Raw genomic sequence first — 26,726 nt, 5'->3', positions numbered from 1 at the left:
ACACGATTTATTAATCACCGTTATTTTTATTACATCAGACTTCGAAGTAATCATCTCGAATTATATAAGTTTTATGTTATTACTCGAACGCGAGTCCTTTTCCAACGACAGTTTCTCTGACACACGTACGATAAAGATTCGCTTTAGTGTATTCGAAAGTACAAAAAGCATTATAAATCTTGCCGCAATTACATATAATTACAAATCTAATCTTTGATGTCGGTATCTCGCGCAATTTCCGATTCTCTCGTAGATATTGATTTCTCGCCGCACCGATGAAACAACGTTTCCATTGTTTTTACTTTTTCGCTATCGCTCTCCGTCTTTTTCCAATGTTCAAACGCATCGTCGACCGTCCACCCATGATTGTCCTTGATACGGCGATCGGTAATCGGCAGCAACATCCTAACGACCTCGAGGCCTTCGGCGGAGCTGGTCGCCGTTAGGATTGCTCGATGTAGGGCTGTCCTGCTGTCTTCATCCTTCAAATTGGACGTCGCGCCGTGGCGCAATAGCAGCTCAACGATCTGGACATGGCCCTTGGAAGCCGCGCGATGCAACGGCGTTGCTTTCATGCCGCGGGTACATGCGTCCACCTTCGCTCCATGGTTCAATAAAATTTCGCATACATCGATATGGCCAGCCCGTGTTGCATAATGCAGCGCCGTGTAGCCGGCGGAATCAGTCGCGTCGACGAAGACGCCCTTCCTTAGCAGCTTATTGACGCGATCGACATCACCCTCCAGCGCTGAAATTGCGCGACCCGCAGAAAAAGAATTAAAAAACCAAAACTTAGAAACCATCGATGTTAACTTTGCGCACCCCGAACGCTTCATTGCATGCTTACTGTTAATTTTAATCAAATCAAACGTTCGCGTGTCACACTTTCGTTTACCTGCTGTCCAAATTCCACGTTCGAAACCAATCTCGTCTACTGTTTGGCAGACGTTGTACCGTGGAACGCTCAATTCGCAACACGTTTTGTGATCACGAGTATGTTCCATTGATTTTCTAAACCTGCAAATAATTGTTAAAAGTTCTACATTGAGTTCGGACCAGCTGGGGTGCATTCATAATTCGTCTTAATTAATTAAAAACGCTTCGATTCGGATACAAAGATTTTTCGACGTGTATAAATTGTACGACAAACTGCACTCTTTAGTGATGTATTTATTTTCTTGCACATTATAACGTACACGATCATGTACAACGTTCAATTATACTACACATATGACTGTTGTACATGCAAAACATAATCTAACATGTGACAGATATTATTGGCTACACATTAATATCAAATTTATCGCATCGATTTAACGCAAACCGCAAATGAATCGTACAAACTACTCAGACTGTCAAATTATAATACTATATACTTTACTCTCGTTCCCATCACCAACTTAGGCCTTTGATTTTTGTACTTATACACAAATTAACATAACTGTCACATCACAAGATAATTGCTCTTTACAATGTTACTTGATTTTCCAATAGATTCAACTTTTAACGAGCACGTAAACCTTCGTTACAATCAAAATAGAGATTTACAATTTGCAGTAAACTTTTCAAGATATCTTTAAACATTTATAATTTTGCAATAAGATTCATAAAACGGTGGCACGAGTAAACAACGGCACAAACTTCATATCAACTGGTTTTTTTTTCTTTTTGATTGGTTTTATACTCTTAAACTCTCTGGACCGTGATCGATCCGGAGGAATATCTCGCATGTAACAACAACAATAATTGCATGGTAGATCACCTATTAAAGCACATGGTGGGAAAAGATATTGCATAGACGCTATTACATAATGCTATCCTATATAAAGATATATATAAATGTATTTGCACATATCGTAGTTTCGTTTTCCATAAATATAAATAGACGGAGCTTGAATCCAGTCTAGGCCAATTTCGTACAAGACTGTGCCAATTTGGCCCAATCTGGATTCTACAAGACTCACGCAGACCCTCAATAAAGCATAAAAAAACCCATTTTCCATGCAACGAGGTAAAGATATCACAAATCATTGTATAATTAATACTTCCGTATTGCATATAATGGACATAATGCAATCGACGCACGTTCCTTTGGTCTGAAACTTCCACGTTCGCAAAATTATTATTGCAACGCCATTAATTTGCACGTCGCTAAAGTATTCACGTGGTTTAATCTTCGAAATCATATCTTCCTCCCTTTCCAACAGTCTTATCGTGATTACAAAATTTTACTGCGTTACTCTTTTAAAAGTTATAAAAGAAGACGTCCGGCATCGCCGCGGTACACAAAATCTCTTACGTTCGATTACGTAAACAACCTTCGATTTCTAACAAATCAGCGTGTTAGTTTCTTTAAAGAAAAATGGAACATCTCGTCCACTATTCTAAGACTACGCTTCATATACGTACCATCCAATTTGGCAAAATACATCGATTTGAAAAATAAAGCCTTTTTAATTGGTCCGCACGTATATAAATGTACATTTTAATGTGTAATAAACTTTTGCCGAAGTACAGTTACAATCGTAGTTTTAAATAAATAGACATTCATATTTTAATATGAAAAAGTTAAATACAAAAGAAATATGATGTTGCAAATCTGATCGAATTATCGATACTAATTTCTAAAGATTCGTAAAGACACACACATGTATTTGTAAGTCGTAAGATAGACATTTAAATATGTATATATTATATCGCTTGCGGTAAGGTCGACTTTTTATAGTGTTAATTTTCCCGCTGTAATGTCCAAAGTGTCTCAGATTCCCCGGCACTACAAATAACTCGATAGCCAAGCTCAGCTAAAGCATTTATGACGGAGAACGGTGCGCCTGAAATCAATAATGTGCGTAATGTAAGTTTTTGAGAGTTATTCTCTCAAGAATTAACATGATTGTTATTACTTTAATTATAAAAAATTTTGTCTAAATTTGACTGATCATTATAATATTTATAAATAATTAAGTTTTATCTGTCATCTCTCATTTTAAATTAATAAAACTTAAATATTCAACAACCAAATCTCAATAAATCGTTTTTTTTTTATCCTTTATGAATCTCCTTGCTACGAAAAACCTTAACGTTTGCGCAATATAATATTTCTTTTCCATTATAAATCACTGATATACAATTTTACAATTACTAATTATGCGTGTTAATAATTGTAATAAAAGTTAATAATTAAAAGTGCCTGCTAATGATTTTATACAATCCAAGCTTTTAATTAAAGCTGATTCACGTTTAAAATCATGACTTTACAAAATTTAATTATGCAGGTTGTACAAATTTCTTGTATTTGTCTGCAAGCGAGTCTATATGAATGACAAATATTTCATAATCAAATTGAATACCACCGTATACTCTCCGACATGCATGTCTCAGCAATGAGTTAACGTTCGTGCGTGAACAAAAATCTATTTCGCAGTCGTGAGAAAGATCTTGCATCTTTTTTGGATATCGCAAAACCGGTCCATGCAATTGTTGGCGACGTTGAAATTCTGGATCATTAACCTTTTATCTTAACTCCATTCAAGATATCTGCGTTAGCGGGGGACAGCGGGAAGCGACTGCGTATAGCCGATACCTCCTTCGGCGACAAACCGAAGACCACACATTCAGGCGCAAACGGGGACGCTTTTACACCGATGTAATAGAAAATGTCGTCTTCTTCGTCGGCGACATCCTGCTTCTTGGATGTTGATGTTGTTGCCATTGTCGCGCTAAAAGTATCGTTATACCTCGTTGTGCTTTACTTCTAGAAGAAAAGCAAACGTGACGCACGTGAGTGACGATCGGAGCCGTTTATCTCGAAAGTGATACAAAAATCACTTCGAGTTGTCGGGCAGTTTCTTTATAGAATTTAATGGAAAAATCAGAAAACTATTGCGATCAGGAGGCACTCTAATTATCGTAAAACCTCCGTTTGTGATATTTTCTCCCTTTTAATAAATATTCTGATAAAATAAGAAGCTTCTTTTCTAAACTAATATTTTAAAAATACGATTAACATAAAAATGGTACTCGAACAAAATATATTGCAAAAATATTAAAATAATTTGTAAAGCTACTTTCAGGATAAATGGCACATTCCGATCAAATGAAACATTGAAGCTGATACATTAACATGAGACATTGTATCTCGATCCAATAGGAAACAAATAAAAGAATAAAGTATTGAAAGAATGATAATGAGAAGACAATTTTTTATCGGAATAACAAGCACTTCGAAACAGAAAAATGAAAACTGATTTAGCTATAAATCCAATTATTCTCTGTTGTCTTTTTGTTCTAAATAAATTTCTTTAAATATTGCAAATAATTTATAAATAATTCTTTTTCTATTAGGAGAAATATAGCACATACAAACGGTACACACAATGCATTAAGCAAGTAATAATGTTAAAACTATGAATTTTTAATGAAAGCTCGTATATTTTCCAATTATGCATAAAATTCTGAATAAAAAATATTACTGGAATCTTATCAAATAATACTAAATAATAAAACAAAATTCAATACATCGCCAAATTATAATTTTATGCATACGTTGGAACTTATGCGAACTGCCGTTATAACTTATAACATAATTAACTGTTAAAGTGCAGAAACCAAATTGTTACGTACACGTGTGCAAATTAAAATAAAGATTTTGTAAATGCCATATAATATACGTAAATCCTTGAATTAATTTTAATATATGCACATGCCGTAACAACTTGTTTACTTTGCGAGAGTGAATTGAGATTATTAAATCAGATAATGAAGTGAGCTTTATCTTAGAAGCATTAGAATGATCGTGCCTAATGAACGTCACACTTATACTACATCAGGTGCTCTTGAAGTAGCAGTATACGAATTTCGAGCCATACCAGCCTTTACGACAGTTTCAGGTTCGGGTTCTGAGAATTCTTTTCTCATAGTCCACATGTACTCATTATAATCCTGCTTAATGCTAGTACTCGAGGATGCGACGACTTTGTAACCGAGTACCTCTAAAGCAGTCAATATTATGCAAGGATGTTGCAAATACACTATCGTCGAGTCATCGCAATATCCAATTGAGGAGAAGCGACTCAACTGCTCTATGTCAGCCGCTACAACATAATTGAATATTACTTTCACCTAAAAAATCTTTATTTACCACGCCTACAGTATTTCTAACTATAATCTAATTTTCCGAGTATATCAATTCAACCGACGCGTATACGTTACGGCCCGCTATCTTACTACGTTTCATTATCTGTGTGTAGAGATTACTAAAAATAGATAACGTAGAGTTCTTTTAAATATGACGTGTCGCGTTATCTAATTGAAAAGATTGAATAAGCAAAAGCGTAACATGTGCATTTGCGTAAAGGCGAATACAGTGGATATTCGTACCTTTGAGCCCTGATACTAAAACCCTCCAGGGATACTTATGACTGTACGATGCTAGGTTACCACGTACTAGAATGTATGGCATCTGTAATAGTCGGCTAAGACAATCTGCAATAGACGACATACTATAGATATATGTAACACGTATTCAAGTAAATGTGTAAATCTCTTTACGACTGTTAACATCTCTCCGATTCCATGTGACGGTGAGAATTATTAAATTCATAGGCGTACAGTAATTAATGTACAACTTTGTAGCGCACTTACACTAGAGCTTAGCTTATCAAAATCGAGCGTTAGAAATATTAAACAAAGTCCAGAGAGTTTAGAAAGATCGTCATATCGCTCCGAACGTCTTTACTGCCGATACTTTATTATTCTTATTGCAAAATTGATTGGGCTAATCGTACTGATCAATATTATTTGTTTTGAACCACACCTGAGTACATATACTCCCATTTTGTAAGAATTAAGCGATGAAAGCTATTACAGAAAATCATCAGGCGAAAACGTGACACAGTGCGCTGTATAAATCGCCATTTCACGGGACAATTATAATTAATAAATTTAAACGTTGTTACAGTTACTTTCCATTTGGATCAGAGCTTATACAGAGATAATTTTTATTTGCGACATCACTCGACCTTTGTTGTTTAATAAACGTTAAATAATGTCGCAAGTGATAATTAATAGGCAGAATAATGTCGCAAGCGATAATTAATATAATTTTCATGTAAATAACAAAGTAATTAATGTGATCTAAGAAAAAAATAGTTTGTCTCGACACATGCGTCGTATGAGTTCTAATTGACATACATGTATATCGATTCTTACCGATAAACGAAGACGAACGAAGAGACTCGAGCCTCGAAAAAATGTGCGGCTTACAAAATTCAACGCCTTCTCAGCGGTACAATTGGAGCAATCGGCCACGTACGTGATGTTGACTCTTTTATCCTGTCCCGGCCTCCGTTTTTCACCTGAACAAAGTATTATTTTACGTTAAAGATCGCTCTAATCGCTACGTGTTTGGATTCACGAAGGAGAATGAACGCAAAAAGTACGCAGTACTCTGCTCGGTGCGCTCGATGCCAGTAATTGGTCATAGACGCAAGAAACGAATTAGATACGGAGCGCGGTGTCAAATGGGGAGCCCTCGTTCTAATTGGTTGCGTCATTTGCGTATATTTTTGTCGACGTAAAATAATTTCGGAACTCGAGAAATTAATTTTACTTCGAGATTTAAATAGCCTCGCTTTAATTTGAAAGGATAGGTAAAGCTTTCTGAAAATTGAAACAAACGGCCTTAATAATTTTATTTCAGACTAACTTTGGAACGTCTCGGCGACTCTGATTCGCTCCCGGTGCTCGCGTGAATTTAGCTGACAGCGCCACGCGGCAGGTGAAGTTACGCGAATGCGCGGTGGATCGAGCGAGGCTAGTTGACGAACGAACGGACGGACTTGTAGCGAGTGACAGGTGGTTTGACGTTTCGCTCGTCGCCATCGTCGGTAACGCGGCCTGCCATATTGCGCGTGATATCTCCGGGGCGAGCGTTACGTCCACGTCGTTGTCGCCGTCGCGACCCGATGACAGAGTAAGCCCGCGCGCGAGGAGCACAAGCCCGCGAACGCGCCGTCAGCCGCGTTCCACTGTTCACACCCCTCGGTCACGGGCCAGCGGTCGCAGGCGAGCAGCCTTCCACTACATACAGCCGTTCCACGAACCGAGCGTGAGTAATCGGAGTAACGACATTGTTGACATCGGTGACTCCCACCGCCAGTTATCGACATCAGCCCCGGTGATCGAATATCGCACGTAACTCGGACACGCCGTCGTTGTCGAATCTCCCACGTATTCTCCGTTGATCGCGTTAATTAGGCGTAACGTAATTATGGGAGTGGGCGGCGCGGGTGCATTGTTGACGCTGCTAGCTCGGCGGATCCGCGTCCGCCGAGGACTCGAATTGTGACAAACGCATATATCCTCGCTTAGGGAATAGTAATCTATTTCGAAACTGAAGTAATTCGACAACGACGGATTTGCTAACGGAGTATCCGGCGTTGAGAATAAAAAAAATAGAAAGAGGAAAAAACTTTTTCCCAGCGATTCGTGAATTATTCATGAATTTGTAAAGGTTTCTCCACGCGTTACAAAGCTCGCTATCGCATATTAGTCTTTTTAACAACTTTTAGACTTTTTGTATACATTTTGTCATATGATATATTAAGGAAACTAACTTGTAAAACTGTATAACTTATTTTACAAAATTAATAACTTTAATGTAACATATATTGATTAACCTAAATTGATATCAAACTTTTGAAGCATTCTTAGAAATTTTCCAATTATGTTGCAAAGCTAGTTGTTGAGATTAATACCATACTTTGAGATATACTGACCTATTGTTGAAGCACTGTGAGTCATGTATCTTATCTCAGGTTAAAAGACACAAAAGGCTGTGGGATATTCTGCAAAGTATGAGATTAATTTAATCTATCTCAGATCTCTCTTGGCAATATTAAGTTTCTAACAATAAGCTGCAAATGCATTGTTTATAAGAACTTTTAGCTTATGAGTAATGATTAAATAAATGCAATAATACTATCATTAAAAATTTTAATTGCAGGTGCAAAATGTCAACCGGTCCATATAATTATTCCTATATCTTTAAGTACATCATTATAGGGGATATGGGAGTGGGCAAGTCATGCCTGCTTCATCAGTTCACAGAAAAAAAATGTGAGTAACAAAAAAGATATATATATACTATATATAGATGTATATATAATTGCATTCATTTGGCCTCAAATAAAATTATTTATAAAATTATGTCACATTAATGCTGTGACTTATCATTGTCTTTTATGACACATCCATAAAGAATGTGCTGTAATCATATGTCTACATAATTTATGACTACAGTGCATCATACTGTATGTACTATTATGCAGTGTGCACAACAAAAAAAACATTTGTAATTGCAGCAGTGAGCTGACTTTGTAAATTTGTAATTAAAAAAAATTATTTTTTAATTAAAAGAATTATTAAATTCTTTATCTTTAGATATAACTATCTCTTTTCAATGCTTGGTTTATTATTAATGATATGTGACGTAATAATGAATAAATTAAATGGTTTTTGAAATTTTAGTCATGGCAGATTGTCCACATACCATTGGCGTCGAATTTGGGACTAGGATCATAGAAGTAGCAGGACAGAAGATAAAATTGCAAATATGGGACACTGCTGGACAAGAACGATTTAGAGCAGTTACTAGGTAATCAATCACTCGCGTTAAAATATACAGTCGGTCTCTTACATTAGGACATCGCCGTATCTCTTGATGACTACAATGTCTTAAGCTATAATTGTATCAAATAAATATAAAATTCCAAATATAAAGTAGAAAATATTTCTTTTCAGATCATATTACCGCGGTGCAGCTGGAGCGTTAATGGTATATGATATTACACGCCGTTCAACATATAATCATCTTAGCAGCTGGTTGACAGACACAAGGAATTTAACAAATCCGAGCACTGTATGTATATTATTGTACTACACAATTTATAATATGTAACTGATATGTAATATAATATGTAACTGAATAACAATTCTGTGTGCAGGTCATATTCTTAATTGGTAATAAGAGTGATCTTGAAGGTCAGCGCGACGTTACCTATGAAGAAGCGAAACAGTTTGCTGACGAACATGGCTTGATGTTCGTCGAAGCTAGCGCAAAGACGTGAGTGCTTTTAATACATTATATTTTTTATCTTTAAATATGTTTAAATAGATAAATGTTAATTTTAAATAATTACAAATGGAATCGTGTATTCTTTTGTTTAAACAGAGGACATAATGTAGAGGAAGCTTTCTTGGAAACTGCAAAGAAAATATTCCAAAGTATACAAGACGGACGGTAAGCCTAACAATATTTTACGATTGCATAAGATAAAAGATATATAGTACAATATATTGAATATAACTTGATTATTTTTAAATTACAAAAAAAAAAAAATTAATACATATTTCGAATAGCATTTATCTATAAATTAGTTTTATATTTCTTGTTGATAGATTGGACCTAAATGCAGCAGAATCTGGTGTACAACATAATCCCAGTCAACCGGGTCGCACCAGTCTCCAAGGTGTAACCAATGAACAGCAGGGAGGAAAAGATTCCTGCTCCTGTTAGGTCTTATTATTTGTTTGTATATAGATATATTAATTGATCGGTACTATTAATGCATATATGATTTGTACTAAGTGTAGTTGACAGATTGTCTCGTAGTCTGTATCCTCCCTTTGATAAGCAAAGTCCACTTGAAGAAAAAGAATGAAATACGTTAAAAATGTTCTTTTTGTTAATTAGCATCAATTTAAAATGTTCAAATATGATAGGTACTCGACACATAAAAATACTGTAAAAATAATTCCGATAATACAACTAACTTTTGACGCGCGAAGAGTCAGTGATTTGTCGATTAAATAGCTTTGTATAATTATTGCAATTTATATACTGTTTTCACGTAGACGTTTTGTATACTTCATGCATTTTTTTTTGTGAAACCAGGTAAAAAAAAGAAAAAAAAAATTTATTTAGAATATACATTTAACGACATATGTAGAAGCACATATGTAGAAGCTGATCAAACTTTCTCATATGTTTGACTGAAAATTTCTATTAGAATGATTTAAAGGCGAACACAAGCGATAGAATTTATATTAAACTAATTTATTTTTGCATGGGAGGATTGCATATTTGTTGTAACATGTGAGTTCTTGCTTAAAAAAATTTAATCAATGAAAATTAAATTATAAGCGGCCAGATTTTTCTCAATCACACTTTTTAAACCTGCTTTACTTTATAAGATATGCACTTTCATGCGCGTTAATTTCAGTTATCTTTCAAACTAATTATAGATGGAAAGAGAAAGTAGGGATCAAAAACTTACTTTTTTTTTAATTAATATATAAGATATATCTCTATTCTTGATGAGACAAGAGTCTATACATATACATACACTCACGCACATATATATGTGTATATATGTGTAAATTTAACATTGTTTTTAGTGACAAATTAAAGATGGAATTATTCATCTTTTATTTGTGATATTAATTAAAAATCCATTTTTGGTTTGTAGAGTTTAAACTAGCAAAAATAGTCGTATATATATGTTACTTGAATGTTACATGAAAAAGAATGTAGCTTAATTAAAATATTGTCACGCGTTTTTTTACATTTTTTATCTGCCCAGAAAATTAGCATTATTGTCTTTTACTAAAAGTTCTTAATGTAATTTTTGGTAGAATCTCTGTTTCGTTAATTAATTAACCTATTATAATCGCATTTAAGACTTGTATAATAAAGGGTTTAAATTTTCGCATTATCATAGACTAGGATAATGTAATTTCTCAAAAAATCTTTTTACTACAATCGATTAACTCTTTATTCTTATAATAAAAAGTATGCATTTGAATGTTAATCAAGTTTTACTTACCAAAAGGGGTAATTAATGATACTTGAAAACATGTATAAGCAAAGCTTCATTAAAAATAAGTTGATAACTGTTCCTTTTATTAGAAATAACTTTCAAAACCAATAATGAAACGATCGATCATTTGCAAATTCGATAAAAGATAATGTAAAAATATTTTATACATACCATAGTCATGTCAGCAAACTTTTTTCTTTTTCTTTCATCAAATAATTTTTTGTAATTATTTATTGTATATAAAACAAACCGATAATTTTTTAATAATTTCAATGCTCTGCTTGAATATAATCACTGTGTCGCAGCGTGTTACGCATATGTGTGTGTGCGTACGTAATTCGCATGCGCACTACGCGGCTAACGCGGCAGCAAAAATGGTGTCTCTCTTGTTGGACTTCTACTGGGTGTAAGTCCTGTAACGGAGTAGCATATTACACGTGACACAGTTTATTTAGCGGGCGTTACAATCGTGATTTCAAGATGCCTCAAATTTTTAACCCACAAATGCGAGGCCGGATCGTCGGGCTCTGGCAGGGAGGGAAAACTGTGCCAGAGATCGCCGCCGCCATCCCGTGTTCCGAACCAACGGTACGACGATGGATAAAGAAATATAGCGCGGGTGGCGATGTTGCTTTATTGGATCACCGTCGGAACAATACGGCCCCACGTAAAACCACGGCGGAGCAAGATGGTGCGCTGATAGCAGCGATTATCGATAAGCCCTTGAGCACCATCCAAGAAATCATCAACGCGACGAACATAAACATATCCCCGAGGACCGTACGACGACGTCTGATTGCCGCCGGGTATCGGCTATCCAAAAAGAAATACGTTACCTCTAAACGAAGGAGATCCAATCATGTAACCGTCAAGAAAATCAAATCCGCCAAAGAACCCAAAAAAAGCGAGAGCACAGAGAAAACTGAACCCGTCAAAGAAGTCACAGAAGCTGAGACAACGGAGGCAGTCGAAAGCACCGAAGAAACTACAGAGACCTTTAAAATAGAGGAAGCCAAAGTCATCGAAGAAGCCCAGAGAACGGAGAACGTCGAAAGCATCGAAGAAGTCGAGGGAACGGAGGCAATCGAAAGCACCGAAGAAACCACAGACGCCTTTAAAATAGAGGAAGCCAAGAGCACCGGAGAAGCCCAGAGAACGGAGAACACCGAAAGCACCGAAGTAGTCAAGAGAACGGAGAAAATCGAAAGCACCGAGGGACTCTATTTTTGCCGGTGCGTTACATACAATTTTCAAACGACTTGCGCGATCACATTATTAACGAAACATCAAATATCCATTGCCCTGCATCATCGAGAAGTGGGCGAACTCTATTTAATTCGCGTCGTCTTCGAGGAAAAAAGACCTAACGCTATCGAAACATGAGTTGTTTGCGAGCGATCGCTACTCTTCTCCTAACCTGTTACCTTGTGAGAGGGTGAGGTGTAAACGTTGCTTCTTTTTTTGCTTTATTGCTTACGAAACGTACGAAAATCATGCGTATAGGTTATGCACAATCACGGGTCCATAAAAGAAGTTGAAAATCGTACGACCAGTGACTTTCAAAAAAAGATATGAGGATTAAAAAATTAATGAGACACCTAACCTCTCCCGCTGCAAATAAACAATAAATTCTCATTCCCTGTTTAGCCTTGCACATTTTAATGCGCGTGATTAACCTTGACGAAGACTTAATCGCGTAATTAAATATTTATTAATTTCAGCCCAATTATCAAAGCCTACATGTAATTCTATTTATAGTTTGATGTGCATTATAACATATATTTTTTAATACACTTTAGCTGTGTTTGTCATGTTCGCTTTTAGACTGTCAGCATTGTAATATATTTTTGTTACTTATTATATAAGCAGAAAAAAAATATATATAATGACACTGATAAGATAAAAGTGAACATGACAGTCTTTATATAAATGCATTTTAATTCTTTTAATATACTTCTGAATTATAAAGCACATAAAATTGTAAGTAAAAGTCTATTCTAAATTTTGAAACAAAAAAAAAATTATTTTTTAAATAAAACTATGAATTATAAATTAACATATGTTAATATTTGGATTTTAATTAGGGATCAAATACTTTTCGATTTCACCACTTTGCAAAATGTGGACGATTGGTATGAGATGTCTGACACTGTGAGGACAGAAGGAAAATCGAAAGCCATCTTAGTGCTCCAAACAACTGAGCTCTTCCAGTTAGCAGTCTTTTTCACACTACTGAATCCACAGCCAAATGGTGCTGGGTTTGCTGGTGTCAGAACATTGACAAATTTGGATCTATCACAATTTAAAGATATCGAGATTACTTGCAGAGCAAAAGGGCAAAACGAGCACTACAAGATCGTCTTGAAACATCGAGGACAAAATTCTCACGAAGACTTTAGCTACGAACAATTCTTCACGGTAAAGCTTCAAAATCTTATTTCTTTTTCTTTCAGTTTCTTTCAGACGAAATATACCAAAAAAATTTTTGTTTTAGATACCAATATCGGATACTGAGTTTTCCAAAATAATCTTACCTTTAAAAGACTTTAAGCCTTATTATCGTGGACGTGAGATAACAGACGGTGAGCCTTTAGATACAGCAAATATTACTATGTTTGAATTTCAAATTTATGGCGGCGTTTATTTACCCATCAAGCAACGTGGTGTGTCGGCGTTAGAAATAAAAATGGTAAAAGTTTCGTAATAATCGTCATCTAATTATGAAAGTAAAAATATAACATTTTTTTCGAATTTTTATTTACGTACAAAGCAAATATTAATAGCAGTACTATGAATGATATATATGTATATATATGAATATATATATAAAATATATGAATAAAATAAAAATAAATGAAATATATATATATATGAATATATATACTATGAATGATATATATATATCTGATATTTTATATTAAAAATAAATAATTATTTCTATATTCTTGCAAGTATCAATAAAATTTAAACTCCTAAAAATTGTAAAGTTTTATGTTTCGATCATCTCGTTGTATATGCAATTATAATAAAAGTATACTATTAAAATAATAAATTACGTTATTAATATTATTTACAGATAATACTGATTGTATTATTACATTATATAAAACACTTGTATATTAAATATAAAATTAGCATGTTCTCACATTAAATAATGTTTCCAAATAAATTTTTCTAAAAACATAATACGCGTTTAAATAAATTAACTATTTTTCAAAATTTTAATTAATTAACCTGTATACCTTTATTTTATTGACGTTTCTCCAAGTGCCTTTACCTTTTTTCAGATAATATTGAATAAGCTTCTTTAAAATTGTTGTATATATTAAAACTGTGATGCATTCTGTGCAAAAAAAATTAATATGTATAATTTTTGTACTTAAAAATAAAAAGAAAAAACAATATAAGAATTTTACTTACTTTTTAAAACCGTCGTCTATTGCCGAAATTTTAGAAATGTGACATACGGTAATCGTCTTACACACTTCCGGATTGAATAATGGCATGATATATTGATTCCCTACGCGAGTCATATCGTCTTTGGTAACGGCAGAGATATGTCGTATCAATGGAAGACAATAATCTAGTGGTATACCGCGACAACATCTTAATAATTCATTCGCTCTACTTCCTACGGCAGTTTTCATTTTTATAATCTGGAAAATCATGAACGATTTGGCCGATTCGCAAAGGTTGTCGACCCAATGACCAGCTACTCGATTTTCCTGCAACAAGAAATTTGTGACGTAAAATATTCTTTTTTTTTATACAGCTTCTACTTTCTTTCATAATTATACATCCATATTATATATTTTATTATTGCGTATAATTTAGTATTGCTCGTACCACATTTGTTTTGACTTTTATGTACGCGCTTATCAAATCTGTAGCGTCATCGATAGCCAGGTACAATAGCCCTTCGTGCAACGATACAAAAAATTCAAAATCTCGTGCACGTTCAGAGTGTCGAATTAATAGCGATAAAGGTCCCTGAAATTATATATCTGTGAAATGGCGACGACTAATTGTGTTTTCGATTCAAAAGTATCTCGGCACTTACATCCATTTGATCGAGGTACATCAAGCACACAAGTAAAGCTGGAAGATCGGGGTTTCGATAGTCGTTTATACATGGATAACTCCGCAAAAAAAATTCCTTTGTTTTGTCTTCTAATCCCACAATACATCCATTAATAGCAACATGATTCGTCAGAGTCATCAATGTCCAATCAGCAGTAAAATTGAGCCTAAAATTTTAATTTTTTTATTATTATATATGTATTACGTATATGTATATTTGAAAAATAGTCCTTTACACATCTTATACTTCAATTCTATAACTTTAAAAAATTGTTTAAAAATATTTAACGATTTACTTGGTCTTTTCTATAACCATTACATCAGAAAAGGACGTTTTCCACGGAACATATACATTTGGAACTTCTTTTATTAATTTTGTGACATTAACAGTCATATGCAATTCCATGTTTTTTAATAATGTTAAAGTTTTTCTGGTTGATTCGATATTTGCGATAATATCATCCGCATCATATTTTAAACGTTCTATGATGTCAGTAAGCAATTCTTCTTGTTCCAATAAACTGAACATGAAAGGATTGCTCTCTGTAAATTAATCGAAAAATATAAATTGCATATATTTTATTTATTTAATATATGTATTTCTATAAAATATATTTACAAAATTAAAAAAAAAATTTAGAAACGAGATTTACCTTCATTATACAGTAATATTTTCATTAAGTCATCTGCAATTTTGTTACCCATTGTCTTCTGTCGAGCAATATCATTTATTTGTCTTGTTGCTACTGCTTTTAATCTGTCGACTGTTAACACAGTGTTATACAAGAGCTCTTTAATCCATTTTACGCCTTTCTCATATTTTTCGTATTCAAGCTATACAGAAAAAAAATGCAATTTGTAAATGAAGAAAATGTAATAATTTAACACCACGTCTAAAATTATACATACTTGAAGCATCAAATAAACACTAGAAGAATTATATGAGAATCCTGTCGGCTTATGAGTACTAATTTTAACAGCAGCCACTACAGTATCTGCTTTTAATTCATCTAATACATCCTCATAAGAAATCATTTGATCATCTCTTTTTATTGGAGATTCCATAATGAGGTCTAACAGTAGTGGAATATATTTTTTGTGCTCCCTATTAATGGAAGTAGTGTCCATGACGACAAACATCTAAATTAAAATACAAAATAGTTAATTATTATATTTAATATGATACAATAACTTAAAATTATCGCAAATATAAAGATATATTTTTATGAATTATGCTTTTAACAGAATTTTATTACAAATATAATGAAAAGTATGATACTCACATAAACGAAATTTGTATCGATGTGATCTAGATAAGTAAACAATGGTAGTTGAGTCACATCTAAATCAGGATGCTGCTCCGGGATTTCCGTACTGTAACTTTTAATGTGATGGAAATCAATGGAATCTGTGCCAGGTACAGGTATACTTTCTAATACTTCGTCGGGTATATGTGACTTAAGAAAAAACATCATCAATAGCAAGAATTGCCAGTGATAAACTTTAGATATAAAATACTTCAGTTAGATAAATATTTTAAATTCTTAATAAAAATATATATACATACATTTTCATTTATCGCTTGGAAAAAGAGTATATCGTTTCTCGCTAAACCAAGCATGCCGAATTCTTGTATTCGATCGAGTTTCGTATTTCTCTCCTCTTCCAAAAATATTTTTAACATTCCACGACTAGGTGTGCCTTTTACCACAATCATTGGCGCACCAACAAAATATTTTTTATAAAGATTTGTCCAGTAAGATTTAGGCTCATTTTCTAATTTTTTTAGATAATGTATAACATTCAATCTATAATCTAGCTGTTAACAAAGATAAATCAATTATAATTAGTATATTCGATAAAACAGCTTACAAATAAATCAATAAATGCACGACATACACACATCTTTGTTTGTTTTCCCATATAACATATGTTTAAATAGTGCAGTTGCGATTGTAGTATGCAGATTATTTTCAAAGTCGCTTAAAACTTTAATAATATATCTGCGAATTACGGTTTTCATATCTTTTAATTCTATCCCAATATCAGATATATGTTCAAGTACTTTCATCACGGACTCCGTGATTAAAGGAACTTTGCTACCTGGCACATTCGGGAACATCAAACTTAAAGCTGAAGTCGAAAATTCGTGTAAATAATACTCGTAGCTTATCTGTTCCTTGACAAATTCTTTTTGCAATGCACCATCGGTTGTGTCAGTTAAATATTGTGAAAGTAAGCAGAAGCCGAAATAATCGTACAGTTTATTAACCGTGGATGGTCCTTGCCACGCAATACGAACATAGGCTCCAGTACGGGAGTAGCAAGGATATTGAAACTCCACGTCTATGCTTTTTGCAAGTGGTTTAATTGGATTCTGCCAGGGTTTTTTGAACACATCTTTCTCTCCCTAAAATATTGAGCCTAAATATTAACATTATTGCCAAAGAAAAAAAAGAAAAAAATAAAGAATATAAAGAATATAATGTTAAACTAACAGCCACCTCTCTAATTCAATCGTAATATATAATAATAATACGACTATATTTTTTTGCTTACTCCTGTTTCTCTCATTTTTAAAATTAACAATTTTAATCTAATTATGATATATTAAAAATAAAACTGAGTATTTATAATTTACCTTTGATATTATTTTCTTTTCCAAAGGCTTTAACACTTCCAAAACTTTTTCGTGTTCTACTTGACCTACTATTAACACAGTTAAGTTTTCTGGTCTGTAATATTTCTCATGATACCGTTTTATATTGTCAAGAGCGAGATATTGCGATATGTACGACGATGTACCTAAAAATTTAAAAATAAATTACGTTTTCGGCAGAATTACGATTCAATAGCATGTTTCTGATATCCATTGTCTTGCATATACCTTGAACGATCGAGCTATAGCCACAATTTTCGGGATACATCGCTTTCATTAATTCGATATAAGTTACATGTTCTCCATCTAATTCTTTATTCTTCGTATTTAAATATAATGTACCCGCGTCATCACCGTATTTAGTGATACGATGTATGTCTACAATATATGCTGCTTCCTAAGACCAAATATAAAAATATAAAAAAATGTTAAACATTTCTCTATATCTAATATAATAATTTATGTATTATTTTTTCTAAAATTGATAAATAATTAATAAGTTTACTTTAAGAGTGGGGTAGAGAATATGATCAAGATATATAGGCAGTAAAAAGAAAAATCCTTCACTCCCACTTGCTTTCATGCTGTAACAAGTATAATCCTGAAACGTATGAGTTTCGGTGCCAAGTGAGAGGCATCTGTAAGACCAGCGGTTTAAAAGATTTGTATAGGGATACTCTTCACTACCAGCAAATAAAATATGTGCTACCGCCTCAGGAAGCCCTTCGTCATTAAGCACTTCTGTAGCTGAAAAAAAAAAAAATTAATATTAATAAAAATGACTGAAAAGGTTTTGGAAGTGGCTGAACGTGGAAATTAAATCATAGACGTAGCAAAGCAGAAAAAAAAAATCGCTGTGCTATCCTCTCCTAACGTAGGTGAACAAATATTACCAAGTGCGAAGTGACAGTTAACAATTGGGCCTTCTACATCCGCGATACAAACTGTCAAACCAGTTCTCGCGGATTTATACATAGAAAACGGAATCGTGTCGTTGATCCTTAACGAGTGCACCAGCCTGAACATCTCCGTGTCTTCCTCCTGCGGATTATCAACGGTCCCCGCGACGCGGGGACCGGGATACATGAGCCTGGCGAGGTTCATTCAGAATTGTTCACAATTTCGGCTCCGTGTACTCTTGTTACGGTTGACTCCCATCAGTACCACGATATGATAAAAGGCAAATAAGGCGGACAGCGGCTGCGCAGCTGTTACCTAATTTAGCGGGAAACCGGCGGGCTAACGTGGTAATGGTATAGCGTGACGTTGTGTCGGGCACTCTGTGAGGCAAGCTGTGAGAAATTCGTGAAAGATAACGATCTCATTATGTCAGGGAGCGTGCTGAAATTCGCGAAGCTGTCGGAAAAGGCTTTCGCGCCGTCGAAGGGCTCGGAATACGCGGCGGGCTACGACTTACGAAGGTAAGGTTGATTTTCCAAATGAGAGCTCATTTTACTTTTACGTTACTTTCTACTAACAATTGCCAGTAGCTATAAATAAATGATATAATTGTAACATTGATTCGTAATTGCTAGATTAGTTACGGACTTTTCGAATGTTGCATATATTACGTATAAATACTTTTAATAAACGATTAAGTAATCTAAGAAACATAGCCAAAAAATTAAGGAATCTGACTTGAATTAATGTTAATTAATGTATGAGCAGTGCAACTTTTCTTCTCTGCCTACGATTATTATAAAAGTTCCATCAAAATTATTTACATTTTTATGATATGTGGTTTCTTTTATGTTACATAGTGCATACAAGTACATTATACCAGCCCATGGAAAAGAATTAATCAAGACTGATTTGCAAATAGAAGTTCCTTTTGGTACATATGGCAGGATTGCACCAAGATCTGGTTTAGCATTAAAAAATCATTTAGATGTTGGTGCAGGAGTCATAGATGCTGATTATCGGTATGTACAGCTGTAGCTTGTGTATTTTTATATCAATATAATATTGAAATATTGTCTTTACTTTATTTTTTTTTTACAGTGGTAATGTTGGTGTAGTACTATTCAATCACAGTAAAGAAGATTTTGAAGTATCACCTGGTGATCGCATCGCCCAATTGATATGTGAAAAGATTACTTACCCCAAAATAGAAGAAGTAGATACTTTAAGTGATACAAATAGAGGTGCAGAAGGATTTGGTTCAACAGGCATGAAGTAAAGATTTTGAGAGAAACTTAATCTTATTCAACTTGTGAAGACCTAATTGAGTTACTTATTATATCTTAAGCCTTTTGATATCTTATATAAATAAAATACAGTGATATTTTGATAAAATACAGCTGTTTTATTTTTTTTAGAGCTCCTTACCATCCATTGATTGCAATATGTTCCCATTATATAAGCCTAGAAACAAATAAACTATATATATTGTAGCTACATAGAAAAAATATAAAAGAATTTCTTTTTTAAGAATACCTAAATCCTTGAAACAGGGACTAGTCCCGTATATGGACTTGGTGTTTTTATGAGACTGAGAATAGTTTTGAATTCTTTGCGGCTTGCATCTCGCATATACTTAAATATAATACTTTCAGAAGTAGCTATGTGACATCCTATGTCTCGCATTCTCTGTGAAAAAATTTTAGAAAATAGACGTAATGATAAAGACCATTAATTTGATATACACGAATATTTAATAATTTATACAACATACCTCTAGAGCTAATAATCTGTCCTCTTGGGTACGCGACGAGCAACAATCTGCCACTGTGTGAACTTCATAACCGTATCGTCTCAAGTCAACAGCTGTGTTTTCTACGCAGACGTGTGTCTCGACGCCTATGAGTATAATAGACTCAGGTCTTTGTCCATCACATAAAGTTTCAAGTTCATTATTGATCTAAAAAAAAAAAAAACCTACACTTATATATCAAAATAATCAATATAAAATTTATATTATATTATAAATATTATTCAGCATTAATGTTATATGTAGAAAAATAAGAAAAATACTTACTTCAGAAGTGCACATACTAAATTGCATCTTTGAGAATGGTCCTTTGGCTCCAGATATATCAAATTCAGGTATGGTTCCTCCCAAGGATTTTGGATTTTGTTCAGAAACCAGCATTGGCACATTGAGAATTTTTAGAGCATTGATCTGTAAGCAATCATTTTATGTTATGACAATAGGTAATGTCCATTTATGTCAAAGCTCAGATAATTTTTACTTCTGACATTGTATTATTTTCTAAATAAAATAATAAATATATAAATAAACAAATTGACATCAGAAGTGAGATTAATCAGTTTTGATGCAAATAAAAAGCAGGAAGTGTAACAATAAAAATAAAAATGTGTACTTATGAAAAAATAATCTAACTTTAACATATATATGATACAATGTAACTCGTAAGTATACAATTTGTAGATTTACCAGTTTCGTTGAGTTTTTAACTATCGTATCGAATTGAAATATAGCCTGTCTGAATTTTTCCTGCACGTCACATATAAACAGGGCGGTTTTTCCTTGCCGAAGTATCGCTCTCGCCGGATTTATAGCCATTTGTGCAATTGTTATTTAACTAATTGTTTTTGGCGTGTGCGAAAGATGTATTAATCCAACGACCGTGCAGAGAGCAAAACACTGAAAAACAAGTATGATATAACGTTTACGTGTTAATATATGTGTGCATGCAGTCATGTGATATCCGGAGTCCAAGGTTTTACCACTATCAACGTTATCAACAAGTGATTTCAACATATTCTGAATAAATAACGAAGGCCAACGGTAGACGTTTTTTTTCTATAAAAAATACATAGCTTGCGATAACGTTTGCCTATTGCAAAAAGCATTAAATAAAAAACAGTAAATTGAAAGTAGCTTACTTTTTATGTTCTCGCTATTTTTGTCTCAGACTTCTCACAATCTGCATTTCGTGGAGGAAAAAATCTACACGCCAGGGAGAACACCTGGCGTATCATCTGCGCTTATCTACAGTAAATCTGATCACTCGTGTGACCTCGTTCCCATCTTCAGAAACCCCTTGCCTAAGCTTTGCCGACTTGCTTTCTGTCTTTTTTAAATCTATCGACCTCTGTCCTCGATTCATATCTGCCGCCGCCTGGCGTTCTGCTTCTGATTGTCGCGCATACTTCGTTCGCCTTCGAGCGACTGCTTTGTGCGCGAATGATTTGCGAACGGGACGTTTGATCTCGTGGCTTTTAGCCAATAAACTACTGGTAATCTTGGCCACAATGGCCGAGGTCCTACCCGGGCGCCATCTCAGGGAATGAGAAGAAGACCGCGCGAAGGTAGCCGAGCCGAGGTTCAGTAGTCAAACAATGCTCCGCCTGGCTGGAAGTGCACGTCGCAGCTAAAGGAACGAAAGCTTTGTCGAAGAGATACGCGAGTCGTTTATCTCGTTATGAGGCGCACGGGGTGTTCGGCGCGGTCCGCTTAACACTTGCGTTTACCCGCGATCCCTGCGTGTGTCTTTGCGCAGTTCTCGGGCAGTCGGCCCGCATTTTATCCCGTACCAGGAACTTCCGTGGAAAGAAGACGCGATGGCTGAGACCCGCGGGAACGCGAAGCCCCTGGTGCCGCTCTTCACGAAGGCGTCCGACTGCGTCAACACCAGCTGCTATTGGTAAGCGTTGACGTTCTTTTTTTCTTTCTTTTTTTTTTTTTTGCACGACCCAGAGTACCCCGACCCGGTCGGCTCGCCAATCGATCCTCGGACAAACAAACTCGCCGTATTGCGGCATGCACCGTGCCCCCTTGCGATCGATACGCGTTGCGACGGTGCGGACAACCGCGCGCGCGGCCATCCTCGCGGCGTGCGCGCGGCGCGTAATTCGAAGCCCGATATTCGTTTCGACATCGATTTCGGAACGGCGCCTTTGTCTCGCGGATGGAACTGATCTCGCGCGATCTTGATGTGTAAGTATTAACACGGACATAATTCTCAATTAAGTGAGAGCTATAAGTATATAGGTCAGATTTAATGAGAGCATCGTATTTCCCGCCCGACTGCTGCTTCTGCGAAATAAATGGTTTTCTTTTTTCTTTTTTTTGGGAGGGGGGGAGGTGGAGGAGGAAAGCAGCCATCGATACACTGGCGGCACACTGACACCGCGTCGTTTGTTGCCGGCAAGCGCTCGTTCACGTGTTGTTTAAGCAGCGCGAAATACACGGAACCTGCTTTTATTACAATTAATAATGCATGCAATAAATAATGTGCACGAAACGCAGCGGCACGCAAAACCCGTTGTCGCGCTTAGCACGAGCGTGATTATGGATCGGTTTCATTTTTCTCTCGTAATTGCACGCGACACGTAACCCGGTTGGAGAAAGAGAGCAATTAACGTGCATAACTCTCATTTCTTCGCCAGCCTATGAAAAATTGTTCCGGTGAATTATCTACTTCAATTTAAAAAGAAATTATGAAAATAGGTTTATCTCTGTAGAATCTTGCACCCAGCGAATGACTCAAGTCGAGTATCACCGATAAATGTTTTAACGTGCTCGATTTCAGTGAGGAGAATATATGGAAACTTTGCCAAGATGTAGCGACCAGGCATCCCTCCGAGCTGCAGCATTGTCACGTCGTTTTTGTGAGCAACCAGCGACGAAGCGTTCCCCTTTGGCGTCAACGCTCTGGAAAAGACGAAGATAAGTTAGTTGTGTGGGTCAGTATCTCAGCGAGACGGTAACGAGACCAAGAACGCAGTCTAACGTTTTACGAGAACTTTGCTCTGTCTCTCTGTAGGACTATCACGCCATTCTCATCTACGCGCCCGACGAAAGGGCGGTGGTGTACGACTTAGAAAGCTGCCTGCCGTTTCCCACGCATTTCTGGAAGTACGCGACCGAGACCTTTCGATCGGACGAGGCATTGCGGCCCGAATATCACAGAAGATTCCGCTTGGTGCCCGCCAGCGTGTACTTGCAGCAGTTTGCATCGAATCGGCATCACATGAAACGCAAGGACGGCACTTGGATCAAGACACCGCCTGATTACCCGCCGATTTCCACGCCAAGTACGTAAAATATCTCACCAAAAAAATCACACCAAGAGCTTCTAAACTACACATATGTATGCGTATAACGAAACAATTTAGTCTCGACATTTTTTTATTCATTAGTTATATTTCATACCTTTCAGCCTGCAAGGATAATCTCGACTCGTTCATCAACATGGAGCCAGGAACTGGACTAGGCGTTGTCTTGAGTTTGAAACAATTAGTTAACCGATTTTATAGGCCAAATGTCAACACACAGGCGCCGACGCCGCCTCAGCCGCAAGCCACAGCGACTTAAATCCCGACATTTGTACGCTTTGAAATTTAAACATCTTGGGAAATCAATTGTATGGCCTAAGGGTATCGGTGCGCGCACCTCCGTGGGCTAAGATATTTGATCGAAAATTTGATAATGTCAGTTAAACGCTGCTAACTACGGCAGAATTTCAAATATAAAGTCGTTGTACTGCTATTTTAGCGGAGTTTGCACGGAGATCGAATTGGAACCGAGGTAGTTTTAGCTAAATTAAATTTGTTATCGTGCTGCGGATACTTTTGTCAAAGTTTCGCCACGTTGTGAGTAAAAGTTTTAGATAATTCAGATAAGTTTGACAATTGTTATTATTTTCTTATTTCTTTAAGAGAAATATTGCGCGAACCTTCGGGTAGCGTAAAACCGACAAGTACATTAAATTATCAGTACAAATATTAATTATTTATCCGTTATTATTAACCGAAATGTCTCGGTTCTAGGTAAAGATTAAAAAAAAAGTCTCGTGTTTTATTCACAATCAAAATCTACGTATATATTGATGATAACAGAATACGCACTTTTTGCAATATGATAACAGGATTGAACGTCTTATTCTCCAGTCGAGTGATTTGGCTTACCGCGCATGAAGAACGATTCTGCTAAGCTGCTTTTTGAATACTCTCGATAAGTGCTTATGCATCGTATTAATGGACTCCATTGAAATCCATTTTCTCTCTTCTACTAAAAATCTCCTTTACGAAATTTACCCGGAGGGGGAATTCCGCTCTCTGACAAACGTAGCACATTGCATTTGATCACCTTTCTGAACTCGAATCGTATTTTATATAAGTACTTTCGTCTTCATGCCATAAAGCGATATTTCTCACGGCTTTATTCTGTCAGTGGTGTTATTATAATTATTGTGTCAAAGACTGATGTATTTACAGAGGATTATCCGACTTGATAGAGATCCCTTTGTCTATTGGCGCGCGTGCTCGAAGCGCGGGACGCGATTAAAAGCGCTTATAATTACTGTGCGATCGATGTAGTAAGGTCAAGAACTTAATCTTTGCGACGTAACGTAATTATTACGATTATTGTAATTCTTGTGATACTTTACACTTTCTACTTTGAATACCTACGCTATACTTACCTACTGTTTATACTAAAAGCCGATTCTTAAGAGATACACGTTCGCTTGTTGAGCGGCTTCCCTAACTGGTGTTTTAACTCGAATGAATATGCGACATCGTCACGCGACCAATTGTTAACATCGAAGAACCTGTTGACTCAACGAACGTCGCTTTAGTGACGATAGGAAGTTTTACAACGAAATGCTTTAGATTCTCTATCCGTTTCGACAAATAAGATTAGCAAAATACGTATATTCTAGAAGAGATTTAAAATACCTTTTCTTTAATATAAAGATATTTAGTACTCATTAAGTCCGTTGAATCTGTTACCTTATATTCTAGATTTTATCAAAAAAAAAAAAAACTTTGTGAATTTACGAATTACTCTTTGCGATACAAGTGTGAATAAGTAATATACGTTTAAACGTTCACGATTACGGAGAAGTGGCCTTGATACATCAGAATAGCCAGCCGACTTTGATATAAGTGCAAAATAAGTGTAAAGTGTTTGCCACCTCCGATCAGCATGATGGAACCTTGGACGCAAAGGGTTAAATCGCGTGTTATGCGCATTTTATCAGATGCGACAACCTTGAAAGTTCAGCCTTTGTGCGGATTTTCTCCCCTCGTGTACTTCGTATTATTTAACAATGGTGACGATGTGGAAAAGTTACGTATTTGAGGAATATACCTATGTCCGTTTTGATTTTACTTTTTATTAATTACTTTATTCGGACAAGTGAAACGGGGAAGCTTATCAACAAGCAATTGTTATCGAACTATCGATTCGACGAGTTGGTTCCACGAGTGGTGTGCCAATCATTCGTGAAAAGACCCACCGGTCGAGTCGATAGTTCTTAAGAGTTCGTCCACTCTTTGCCTTCCAAAGTCTCTTACTAGTTCACTCTACCTTTCTCATTGATACTTATATTTACCTCCGATTCACATATATCATGTTACTACGAGCGTACGTACTTGTAAGTGGAGGAGTTTACGGTTTCAAAGTATCTAGTCACCGAAAATCGCTTTAGTGTAAATTGTATGACAGCAGTCTATGCGACAGGTTTCTTTTAACGGACACGCGACGCGTGAAAAATTCGGGACCGATCTTTTTAGCGAGTAATCTTGAAAAAACTTTATCAAAATACAAAAATACCGTAAAAAAGATTCTCTTTATCGTTCAGACAAGATATTGCTAAATATATCAGAGCAGAATTATTACGATTATGATATATATATATTGTACACATATACATATATATCGATATTTCATATTTATTATACAGATATATTGTAATTATATTGTATCGATTTCGATACGCCGATAAGAGTTTAGTCGGAAATGTTAACTTATACAATGTTTTATATATATACATATATATTATATATATATTTGTCGGCGTTCGGTGACATATTCTCTTACCATTGTCATTTACGACCTGTAAATGCCTAGACTTAAAAATCATAAGTCTATTGCCACGTTTTCGCATATTTGCAGAGATTCATGAAAACTTCTTTACGATCTTCTCCTTTCGAGTATATGATGGGTTATTACAATAAATGGATGCACTCCGTTCGTCTAAGCTTCGAATTTTAAAGAATACTCTCAAGCTTTTTGATTATTTCCTAAACTCCAGTCCTCACCTTTTTCATTACTGGTTTTCTATTAGGATAATTTTATGATACATTATTTTAACCTTTTTATTAAAAATACTTGGGATTAAAATTATAACGAA

The 26,726-nt window shown here is 35.3% G+C and overlaps 7 protein-coding genes across 11 annotated transcripts; 3 read left to right on the top strand and 4 right to left on the bottom strand.

The window, feature by feature from the left end:
* Positions 1 to 206: 206 nt before the first annotated feature.
* Positions 207 to 1,070, bottom strand: LOC139102753 (ankyrin repeat domain-containing protein 39). The gene is made up of 2 exons (XM_070656877.1): positions 896 to 1,070; positions 207 to 748 (listed from the first exon to the last, which is right to left on the bottom strand). The coding sequence occupies exons 1-2, from the start codon at positions 1,068 to 1,070 to the stop codon at positions 207 to 209; spliced, it is 717 nt and encodes a 238-aa protein (XP_070512978.1).
* An 80-nt stretch (positions 1,071 to 1,150) lies between these two features.
* On the bottom strand, positions 1,151 to 6,487 carry LOC139102501 (uncharacterized). 3 transcript variants are annotated; one of them, XR_011545706.1, is made up of 5 exons: positions 6,211 to 6,487; positions 5,380 to 5,484; positions 4,869 to 5,093; positions 3,511 to 3,719; positions 1,151 to 2,831 (listed from the first exon to the last, which is right to left on the bottom strand). XR_011545706.1 is itself a non-coding variant. In XM_070656431.1 (4 exons), the coding sequence occupies exons 2-4, from the start codon at positions 5,459 to 5,461 to the stop codon at positions 3,637 to 3,639; spliced, it is 390 nt and encodes a 129-aa protein (XP_070512532.1). In that variant the 5' UTR covers positions 5,462 to 5,484; positions 6,211 to 6,487; the 3' UTR covers positions 2,735 to 3,636. The 3 variants fall into 3 exon arrangements, 2 of the variants coding, with proteins under 2 accessions (XP_070512532.1, XP_070512533.1); XM_070656431.1 differs by having other exon boundaries at positions 2,735 to 3,719; XM_070656432.1 differs by having other exon boundaries at positions 2,735 to 3,754; positions 6,211 to 6,482.
* A 332-nt stretch (positions 6,488 to 6,819) lies between these two features.
* Positions 6,820 to 10,958, top strand: Rab14 (RAS oncogene family member Rab14). Its single transcript, XM_070657149.1, has 7 exons — positions 6,820 to 7,108; positions 8,006 to 8,118; positions 8,530 to 8,656; positions 8,803 to 8,920; positions 9,006 to 9,124; positions 9,233 to 9,301; positions 9,460 to 10,958. The coding sequence occupies exons 2-7, from the start codon at positions 8,013 to 8,015 to the stop codon at positions 9,575 to 9,577; spliced, it is 657 nt and encodes a 218-aa protein (XP_070513250.1). The 5' UTR covers positions 6,820 to 7,108; positions 8,006 to 8,012; the 3' UTR covers positions 9,578 to 10,958.
* Positions 10,959 to 11,160: 202 nt separating this feature from the next.
* Positions 11,161 to 13,932, top strand: LOC139102935 (uncharacterized). Its single transcript, XM_070657144.1, has 3 exons — positions 11,161 to 12,112; positions 12,965 to 13,298; positions 13,375 to 13,932. The coding sequence occupies exons 1-3, from the start codon at positions 11,361 to 11,363 to the stop codon at positions 13,582 to 13,584; spliced, it is 1,296 nt and encodes a 431-aa protein (XP_070513245.1). The 5' UTR covers positions 11,161 to 11,360; the 3' UTR covers positions 13,585 to 13,932.
* A 31-nt stretch (positions 13,933 to 13,963) lies between these two features.
* On the bottom strand, positions 13,964 to 18,788 carry LOC139102933 (uncharacterized protein C05D11.1). Its single transcript, XM_070657141.1, has 14 exons — positions 18,513 to 18,788; positions 18,125 to 18,366; positions 17,848 to 18,016; positions 17,602 to 17,765; positions 16,864 to 17,370; positions 16,528 to 16,779; positions 16,244 to 16,417; positions 15,870 to 16,100; positions 15,614 to 15,794; positions 15,257 to 15,503; positions 14,941 to 15,127; positions 14,727 to 14,870; positions 14,301 to 14,605; positions 13,964 to 14,223 (listed from the first exon to the last, which is right to left on the bottom strand). Exons 1-14 carry the CDS (start codon positions 18,721 to 18,723, stop codon positions 14,154 to 14,156), a joined length of 3,084 nt encoding a protein of 1,027 aa, XP_070513242.1. The 5' UTR covers positions 18,724 to 18,788; the 3' UTR covers positions 13,964 to 14,153.
* A 6-nt stretch (positions 18,789 to 18,794) lies between these two features.
* On the top strand, positions 18,795 to 26,593 carry LOC139102940 (protein N-terminal glutamine amidohydrolase). The gene is made up of 5 exons (XM_070657153.1): positions 18,795 to 19,040; positions 19,380 to 19,541; positions 23,118 to 23,271; positions 23,352 to 23,622; positions 23,748 to 26,593. The coding sequence occupies exons 1-5, from the start codon at positions 18,946 to 18,948 to the stop codon at positions 23,900 to 23,902; spliced, it is 837 nt and encodes a 278-aa protein (XP_070513254.1). The 5' UTR covers positions 18,795 to 18,945; the 3' UTR covers positions 23,903 to 26,593.
* LOC139102938 (isochorismatase domain-containing protein 2) lies at positions 19,802 to 21,620 on the bottom strand. 3 transcript variants are annotated; one of them, XM_070657151.1, is made up of 6 exons: positions 21,469 to 21,620; positions 21,017 to 21,226; positions 20,597 to 20,740; positions 20,294 to 20,479; positions 20,056 to 20,208; positions 19,802 to 19,983 (listed from the first exon to the last, which is right to left on the bottom strand). In XM_070657151.1, exons 2-5 carry the CDS (start codon positions 21,143 to 21,145, stop codon positions 20,056 to 20,058), a joined length of 612 nt encoding a protein of 203 aa, XP_070513252.1. In that variant the 5' UTR covers positions 21,146 to 21,226; positions 21,469 to 21,620; the 3' UTR covers positions 19,802 to 19,983. The 3 variants fall into 3 exon arrangements, with proteins under 3 accessions (XP_070513252.1, XP_070513253.1, XP_070513251.1); XM_070657152.1 differs by lacking the exon at positions 21,469 to 21,620 and having other exon boundaries at positions 19,802 to 19,998; positions 21,017 to 21,264; XM_070657150.1 differs by lacking the exon at positions 21,469 to 21,620 and having other exon boundaries at positions 21,017 to 21,263.
* Positions 26,594 to 26,726: the final 133 nt, after the last annotated feature.

The sequence above is a fragment of the Cardiocondyla obscurior genome, linkage group LG05 (genome assembly GCF_019399895.1).
Source record: "Cardiocondyla obscurior isolate alpha-2009 linkage group LG05, Cobs3.1, whole genome shotgun sequence".
Lineage (NCBI taxonomy): Eukaryota > Metazoa > Arthropoda > Insecta > Hymenoptera > Formicidae > Cardiocondyla > Cardiocondyla obscurior.
The sequence above is the reverse complement of the archived record's forward strand: the minus strand, read 5'-3'. Positions and strand labels throughout refer to the sequence as shown.

Bases quoted from the DNA above. Each gene is read 5' to 3' on its own strand.
- Rab14 (XM_070657149.1), top strand. From the start codon at position 8,013: ATGTCAACCGGTCCATATAATTATTCCTATATCTTTAAGTACATCATT. The intron at 8,119-8,529 runs GTGAGTAACAAA...TTGAAATTTTAG, and splicing joins TCAGTTCACAGAAAAAAAAT to TCATGGCAGATTGTCCACAT. The intron at 8,921-9,005 runs GTATGTATATTA...TTCTGTGTGCAG, and splicing joins ATTTAACAAATCCGAGCACT to GTCATATTCTTAATTGGTAA.
- LOC139102933 (XM_070657141.1), bottom strand. From the start codon at position 18,723: ATGAACCTCGCCAGGCTCATGTATCCCGGTCCCCGCGTCGCGGGGACC. The intron at 16,101-16,243 runs GTGAGTATCATA...ATTTTAATTTAG, and splicing joins TCGATACAAATTTCGTTTAT to ATGTTTGTCGTCATGGACAC. The intron at 14,606-14,726 runs GTACGAGCAATA...TTCTTGTTGCAG, and splicing joins TAAAAGTCAAAACAAATGTG to GAAAATCGAGTAGCTGGTCA.
- LOC139102753 (XM_070656877.1), bottom strand. From the start codon at position 1,070: ATGCACCCCAGCTGGTCCGAACTCAATGTAGAACTTTTAACAATTATT. The intron at 749-895 runs GTAAACGAAAGT...GCGCAATTTCAG, and splicing joins ACGTGGAATTTGGACAGCAG to CGCTGGAGGGTGATGTCGAT.
- LOC139102940 (XM_070657153.1), top strand. From the start codon at position 18,946: ATGTCAGGGAGCGTGCTGAAATTCGCGAAGCTGTCGGAAAAGGCTTTC. The intron at 19,542-23,117 runs GTATGTACAGCT...GCTCGATTTCAG, and splicing joins GTCATAGATGCTGATTATCG to TGAGGAGAATATATGGAAAC. The intron at 23,272-23,351 runs GTCAGTATCTCA...GTCTCTCTGTAG, and splicing joins AAGATAAGTTAGTTGTGTGG to GACTATCACGCCATTCTCAT.
- LOC139102938 (XM_070657151.1), bottom strand. From the start codon at position 21,145: ATGGCTATAAATCCGGCGAGAGCGATACTTCGGCAAGGAAAAACCGCC. The intron at 20,741-21,016 runs GTAAATCTACAA...GATTGCTTACAG, and splicing joins TTAAAAACTCAACGAAACTG to ATCAATGCTCTAAAAATTCT. The intron at 20,209-20,293 runs GTATGTTGTATA...ATTTTTTCACAG, and splicing joins ACAGATTATTAGCTCTAGAG to AGAATGCGAGACATAGGATG.
- LOC139102501 (XM_070656431.1), bottom strand. From the start codon at position 5,461: ATGCCATACATTCTAGTACGTGGTAACCTAGCATCGTACAGTCATAAG. The intron at 5,094-5,379 runs GTACGAATATCC...ATTATGTTGTAG, and splicing joins TTTAGTATCAGGGCTCAAAG to CGGCTGACATAGAGCAGTTG. The intron at 3,720-4,868 runs GTATGGCTCGAA...CGATACTTTTAG, and splicing joins TGAAACTGTCGTAAAGGCTG to CGCGACAATGGCAACAACAT.
- LOC139102935 (XM_070657144.1), top strand. From the start codon at position 11,361: ATGCCTCAAATTTTTAACCCACAAATGCGAGGCCGGATCGTCGGGCTC. The intron at 12,113-12,964 runs GTGCGTTACATA...GATTTTAATTAG, and splicing joins GAGGGACTCTATTTTTGCCG to GGATCAAATACTTTTCGATT. The intron at 13,299-13,374 runs GTAAAGCTTCAA...TTTTTGTTTTAG, and splicing joins GCTACGAACAATTCTTCACG to ATACCAATATCGGATACTGA.